We start from the raw sequence: 8,022 nt of genomic DNA on the forward strand, positions 1-8,022 counted from the left end.
AAACAAGCATTAACCTCGCGTTTTCTAAGTAAATTACTGTGACACATGTCATTTTCCAAGGCTGCAATAGTCTCAAAACTTGAGCACTAGGAAAATTCCCCTAGAAAATAACTAAAATGTGGACATCATGGCCGCGCCCATGCTAGGGCCATTTCTACCTCTATGCGACTGTTTGATCAGCAGTCCATCTTAATTTACAAGTTCGTGCATTGGTCCCTCAGGTTTCTTTAGTAGCGCACAGGGATTTGCACTCTATCGGATAGTAAGAGATGGTAGTTTAGCTTGACGGTAGATATCTTTATTAACTTTATTAACATTTCATTTTGCATTATGATTATTACCGTATCAATTAAGCAGGTTAAGAATTGCTTTCCGAAACAAACCTTTAGTGTGTTCCTAAAATAAGAATTATATCAAAAGAGGTTTTAACATGCCGCCAATACGTACAGTAACATCAAACTCCAAACTTTTATTATACATTTTAGAATACTCCTGCTTAATGGAAACAATCACGTCTGTTTTAGATCTGGGAACAATAATCCTGATCAATTGTTCGTGCTTCTTGTCATTTGCATGCATGCAGTGATGTATTTTTTCGGCAAAGTACCCTGAAAGGTTCTTGGCGACCGCAACGATTGTCAAGAGCCCCTCCTTAGCATATCCCGAAAACTCTTCTTCTATGGCGTATTCAATATCATGACGCGGTAATCTGAATTTGTATTCTTGGAAGATTAATCTCAACTGATTGTAGTTGCGTGTACATAAGATATCATAGAAGACCTTCTCATCGGTTCCTACTAGTGTGACACCTAGTCAAGCGCAGCATAAGATTAAAAAAGACTGGAATGGTAGGAGTAAGATTAACCTGCATCGTAAAGACGAATATAGTCGGTTTGGGCTTGATTTAAATCTGTAACTTCTCTTTCGTCACGGTCTGCATGGAGTATTTCCACCAAGAGGTCTTCGAAGTCTCCACTGGTATCACCTTTGATGTCATCAATTAGCTTATTATGAAACTCTAAAAAACGTGGTTACAAAATAAAGTACTGTTAGTGCATTTCTACCAGATTCGTAAGCGTCGATAACAGATAAGATTTGTTTGTTGTTCAAAGTGCAAAGAATTTGGATTAAGACGTCTTCGTCGGTCCCAGTGCCCATCATGGCATTATGCAGCTCTGTGGCGTAAAAGACAGGAGTTGAGACAACTAAAGCAATTATCAGATCGTGACCCACGAGCTCCTCTTTCAAAATCTAAAAGATCGCGGCCATAATTGCTGAGAAAGTTTGGAAAACATACAGACCTTGCCATACTTCGTTTTGTACAAATGAGCAATCTCAAGTCGTTGGTCATACAATCTATTGGTCAGAATGTTGACAATTGTTGATAGATCGCCGTCATACAAGGCATCTTTTATTAATTCGCAATCGGCTGACGCGTTGAAGTCTGCGGGTTGAGGCGATAATCCCTAAAATAGAGGCAATGTCTTGGAAATCCAGCCTTAATATACCTACTTACATCTGCACAGATGAAATATGCAAGGAAGACAAACACATACTTGTACGAACACATTTTTGTACACACTGCCGACTACCGCACTGCTCTTTATATTGAACGGCCGATAACATCTTGACCTTTTAATGGTTTTCCCCATGCAATTATAAGAATTTGCATGATAAACGAAGAATTTATAATGAATTTGAAGACGAAAACAAAAATATGAGATCAAACCTCGGGTATTTGCTACGCCCATGCCTATCAATAGTTATTATTACTATTATTTCACTTTAGAGAGATTTTTTAATAACATTCTATTGCCTTCGTAGGATTTTCAGGCTACTTTTGCCTTTGAAAACATTTATATGACCCCGTTAGAACTTTCCAGGTGATTCCTAGAGCTTTCTATTTTCGCCCAGATGTAAAAAGTACGGGACGGCTGGTTTGGAAAGGCAATATAAAGCTCTGGAAAGCGACTATGGACCCATGTGCAACTGTCACTTGCTCTGGACGCCTTAGAATGCTTTGCAACGGAATCTCTTTAAAGAGGTGTTGAAGAACCTTCTACATATTCTAAGAGCCTCTTAGGACCCTTAGTCTTGACCCAAGGATGCCATATAATGTCCTGCATTTAAGTTTTCACCTTCGCATACGCTTCAGAATTTGTGATTAAGCGCGAGTTATAACAAAAATGAAGTCTGCTTTTACTTTTCTGTATACTGTAAAAAAGCACCCCCGATACAACTACCACATTTGAAATTAGATAGATGAATCCTTACCCAAAAATACAATTTCTTTGTTAAACGGCAGAGCAAAGAGACATCAAGGAACCATTTTGTTTCCTGATCGAAACTTTCTTTTTCCACCTACGCTTCGTCTCTCACAGTCCAAGAATTCAAGACATGTGTCTCTTGGAAAGCTAATGAAGCGAAATCGGCCGTTGCACTTCCAACAATACGAAGTCGCCGCTTTGCCACGCACTTTCCTATTTCTTATGGGCACCATATGGATTACTACGGAGTGAGATAAGAGGACAAAAAGAAGTTATTTACATAAAAGTCAGGAAATGGTCACAATACTGGGAAGGGGGGGGGCCAAGTACTTTAACTTCCGCCGATATCTGAGCTATTTTTAAAGATTTTTCAAAAATTTCAAAAGCGTCGTTTAGTCACAAAAAAATGGTAGCTTTGCCCCCATTTAACCTACACTGTATCCCTCAACCAAAGATCATACTAGATCTTTGCCTCAACGTTACGAAGATCCCAATGCTGAGCTACGAATTTGAATCACCCTGTACATGTAAGTGCGAATGTTTTTTAAAGATAATCTGTCAAAATAAATAAAATATTTGATGTACAACAACAACTACAACTCCCGCAATCGAGGATTGCTACATATATACGTATACGAGTAGGTGTTAATTTTCTAGAAAATTACTAAGTTCCAAACGAGAAGGAAATTTTTTGTTAGAGGACAGTTTCAGGGTTGGCTGTAGATTACTTAAATATAGTCTATAAAAAAAAACAAAATATTTGATGTACAACAAAAATTACAACCCCCCGCAATCGAGGATTGCTATACACGTAGGCGTTAATTTTCTAGAAAATTACATAAGTTTCAAACGAGAAGGAAATTTATTGCTAGAGGGCTCTTTAAGAGTTGTTTGTAAATTACTTAAACATAATCTGTCAAAAAATTCAAAATGTTTGATGTACAACAAAAACTACAACCCCCATATACGGATAGGTGTTAATTTTCTAGAAAAATACTAAGTTCCAAACGAGAAGGAAATTTCTTGTTAGAGGGCAGTTTCAGGGTTGGTTGTAGATTACTTAAACATAATCTATCAAAAAATTCAAAATATTTGATGTACAACAAAAATTACAACCCCCGCAATCGAGAATTACTATATACGTATTAGGTGCTTAATTTTCTAGAAAATTACGTAAGTTTAAAACGAGAAGGAACTTTATTGTTAGAGGGCAGTTTCAGGGTTGGTTGTAGACTATTTAAATATGATCTGCCAAAAAATTTAAAATATTTGATGTACAACAAAAACTACAACCCCCGCAATCGAGGATTGCTATACACGTTGGGGTTAATTTTGTAGCAAATTACGTAAGTTTCAAACGAGAAGGAAATTTCTTGTTAGAGGGCAGTTTCAGGGTTGGTTGTAGATTACTTAAACATAATCTATCAAAAAATTCAAAATATTTGATGTACAACAAAAATTACAACCCCCGCAATCGAGAATTGCTATATACGTATTAGGCGTTAATTTTCTAGAAAATTACGTAAGTATAAAACGAGAAGGAACTTTATTGTTAGAGGGCAGTTTCAGGGTTGGTTGTAGACTATTTAAATATAATCTGCCAAAAAATTTAAAATATTTGATATACAACAAAAACTACAACCCCCGCAATCGAGGATTGCTATATACGGATAGGTGTTAATTTTCTAGAAAATTACTAAGTTCCAAACGAGAAGGAAATTTCTTGTTAGAGGGCAATTTTAGGGTTGGTTGTAGATTACTTAAACAAAGTCTATCTAAAAATTCAAAATATTTGGTGTACAACAACAATTACAACCCCCGCAATCGAATATTGCTATATACGTAGATACTAATTTTCTATAAACATACGTAAGTTGCAAATGATAAGGAAATTTATTGTTAGAGGGCAGTTTTAGGGTTGGTTGTAGATTACTTAAACAAAGTCTATCTAAAAATTCAAAATATTTGGTGTACAACAACAATTACAACCCCCGCAATCGAATATTGCTATATACGTAGATACTAATTTTCTATAAACATACGTAAGTTGCAAATGATAAGGAAATTTATTGTTAGAGGGCAGTTTTAGGGTTGGTTGTAGATTACTTAAACAAAGTCTATCTAAAAATTCAAAATATTTGGTGTACAACAAAAATTACAACCCCCGCAATCGAATATTGCTATATACGTAGATATTAATTTTCTATAAAAATACGTAAGTTTCAAATGAGAAGGAAAATTATTGTTAGAGGGCAGTTTTAGGGTTGGTTGTAGTTTAGTTAAACAAAATCTATCAAAAAATTCAAAATATTTGGAGTACCACAAAAACTACAACCCCCGCAATCGAATATTGCTATATACGTAGATATTAAATTTCTATAAAAATACGTAAGTTTCAAATGAGAAGGAAATTTATTGTTAGAGGGCAGTTTTAGGGTTGGTTGTAGATTACTTAAACGAAATCTATCAAAAAATTCAAAATATTTGGTGTACAACAAAAATTACAACCCCCGCAATCGAATATTGCTATATACGTAGATACTAATTTTCTATAAAAATACGTAAGTTTCAAACGAGAAGGAAATTTATTGTTAGAGGGCAGTTTTAGGGTTGGTTGTAGTTTACTTAAACAAAATCTATCAAAAAATTCAAAATATTTGGAGTACCACAAAAACTACAACCCCCGCAATCGAATATTGCTATATACGTAGATATTAATTTTCTATAAAATTACGTAAGTTTCAAACGAGAAGGAAATTTAATGTTAAAGGGTAGTTTCAGGGTTGGTTGAAGATTACGTAAACGAAATCTATCAAAAAATTCAAAATATTTGGTGTACGACAAAAATTACAACCCCCGCAATCGAATATCGCTATATACGTAGATATTAAATTTCTATAAAAATACGTAGGTAAGTTTCAAATGAGAAGGAAATTTATTGTTAGAGGGCAGTTTTAGGGTTGGTTGTAGTTTACTTACAAAATCTATATACGAAGATATTAATTTTCTATAAAATTGCGTAAGTTTCAAACGAGAAGGAAATTTAATGTTAAAGGGCAGTTTTAGGGTTGGTTGTAGATTACCTAAACGAAATCTATCAAAAAATACAAAATATTTGGTGTACAACAAAAATTACAACCCCCGCAATCGAATATTGCTATATACGTAGATACTAATTTTCTATAAAAATACGTAAGTTTCAAATGATAAGGAAATTTATTGTTAGAGGGCAGAGGGTTGGTTGTAAGGAAATTTATTGTTAGAGAAGCAATTTTAGGGTTGGTTGTAGATTACTTAAACAAAGTCTATCTAAAAATTCAAAATATTTGGTGTACAACAACAATTACAACCCCCGCAATCGAATATTGCTATATACGTAGATACTAATTTTCTATAAACATACGTAAGTTGCAAATGATAAGGAAATTTATTGTTAGAGGGCAGTTTTAGGGTTGGTTGTAGATTACTTAAACAAAGTCTATCTAAAAATTCAAAATATTTGGTGTACAACAACAATTACAACCCCCGCAATCGAATATTGCTATATACGTAGATACTAATTTTCTATAAACATACGTAAGTTGCAAATGATAAGGAAATTTATTGTTAGAGGGCAGTTTTAGGGTTGGTTGTAGATTACTTAAACAAAGTCTATCTAAAAATTCAAAATATTTGGTGTACAACAAAAATTACAACCCCCGCAATCGAATATTGCTATATACGTAGATATTAATTTTCTATAAAAATACGTAAGTTTCAAATGAGAAGGAAAATTATTGTTAGAGGGCAGTTTTAGGGTTGGTTGTAGTTTAGTTAAACAAAATCTATCAAAAAATTCAAAATATTTGGAGTACCACAAAAACTACAACCCCCGCAATCGAATATTGCTATATACGTAGATATTAATTTTCTATAAAATTACGTAAGTTTCAAACGAGAAGGAAATTTAATGTTAAAGGGTAGTTTCAGGGTTGGTTGAAGATTACGTAAACGAAATCTATCAAAAAATTCAAAATATTTGGTGTACGACAAAAATTACAACCCCCGCAATCGAATATCGCTATATACGTAGATATTAAATTTCTATAAAAATACGTAGGTAAGTTTCAAATGAGAAGGAAATTTATTGTTAGAGGGCAGTTTTAGGGTTGGTTGTAGTTTACTTACAAAATCTATATACGAAGATATTAATTTTCTATAAAATTGCGTAAGTTTCAAACGAGAAGGAAATTTAATGTTAAAGGGCAGTTTTAGGGTTGGTTGTAGATTACCTAAACGAAATCTATCAAAAAATTCAAAATATTTGGTGTACAACAAAAATTACAACCCCCGCAATCGAATATTGCTATATACGTAGATACTAATTTTCTATAAAAATACGTAAGTTTCAAACGAGAAGGAAATTTATTGTTAGAGGGCAGTTTTAGGGTTGGTTGTAGTTTACTTAAACAAAATCTATCAAAAAATTCAAAATATTTGGAGTACCACAAAAACTACAACCCCCGCAATCGAATATTGCTATATACGTAGATATTAATTTTCTATAAAATTACGTAAGTTTCAAACGAGAAGGAAATTTAATGTTAAAGGGTAGTTTCAGGGTTGGTTGAAGATTACGTAAACGAAATCTATCAAAAAATTCAAAATATTTGGTGTACGACAAAAATTACAACCCCCGCAATCGAATATCGCTATATACGTAGATATTAAATTTCTATAAAAATACGTAGGTAAGTTTCAAATGAGAAGGAAATTTATTGTTAGAGGGCAGTTTTAGGGTTGGTTGTAGTTTACTTACACAATCTATATACGAAGATATTAATTTTCTATAAAATTGTGTAAGTTTCAAACGAGAAGGAAATTTAATGTTAAAGGGCAGTTTTAGGGTTGGTTGTAGATTACCTAAACGAAATCTATCAAAAAATACAAAATATTTGGTGTACAACAAAAATTACAACCCCCGCAATCGAATATTGCTATATACGTAGATACTAATTTTCTATAAAAATACGTAAGTTTCAAATGATAAGGAAATTTATTGTTAGAGGGCAGTTTTAGGGTTGGTTGTAGATTACCTAAACGAAATCTATCAAAAAAATCAAAATATTTGGTGTACAACAATAATTACAACCCCCGCAACCGAATATTGCTATATACGTAGAAGTTAATTTTCTAAACAAATATTTAAGTTTCAAACGAGAAGGAAATTTATTGTTATAGAGCAATTTTAGGGTTGGTTGTAGATTACTTAAACAAAGTCTATCTAAAAATTCAAAATATTTGGTGTACAACAACAATTACAACCCCCGCAATCGAATATTGCTATATACGTATAAGTTAATTTTCTAAAAAATTACTTAAGTTTCAAATGAGAAGGAAATTTATTGTGAGAGGGCAGTTTTAGGGTTGGTTGTAGATTACTTAAACGAAATCTATCAAAAAATTCAAAATATTTGGTGTACAACAAAAATTACAACCCCCGCAATCGAATATTGCTATATACGTAGATATTAATTTTCTATAAAAATAGGTAAGTTTCAAATGAGAGGGAAATTTAATGTTAGAGAGCAGTTTTAGGGTTGGTTGTAGTTTACTTAAACAAAATCTATCAAAAAATTTAAAATATTTGATGTACGACAAAAATTACAACCCCCGCAATCGAATATTGCTATATACGTAGATATTAAATTTCTATAAAAATACGTAAGTTTCAAATGAGAAGGAAATTTATTGTTAGAGGGCAGTTTTAGGGTTG

At 33.0% G+C, this 8,022-nt stretch overlaps 1 protein-coding gene across 1 annotated transcript; it reads right to left on the bottom strand.

The window, feature by feature from the left end:
• Nucleotides 1-276: 276 nt before the first annotated feature.
• LOC116177074 (annexin B9-like) lies at nt 277-1,625 on the bottom strand. The gene is made up of 6 exons (XM_031495937.1): nt 1,517-1,625; nt 1,302-1,466; nt 1,065-1,251; nt 866-1,018; nt 448-809; nt 277-396 (listed from the first exon to the last, which is right to left on the bottom strand). Exons 1-6 carry the CDS (start codon nt 1,568-1,570, stop codon nt 346-348), a joined length of 972 nt encoding a protein of 323 aa, XP_031351797.1. The 5' UTR covers nt 1,571-1,625; the 3' UTR covers nt 277-345.
• Between the last annotated feature and the right edge of the window lie 6,397 nt (nt 1,626-8,022).

Source organism: Photinus pyralis, unplaced genomic scaffold (genome assembly GCF_008802855.1).
Source record: "Photinus pyralis isolate 1611_PpyrPB1 unplaced genomic scaffold, Ppyr1.3 Ppyr1.4_LG7, whole genome shotgun sequence".
Taxonomy (NCBI): domain Eukaryota; kingdom Metazoa; phylum Arthropoda; class Insecta; order Coleoptera; family Lampyridae; genus Photinus; species Photinus pyralis.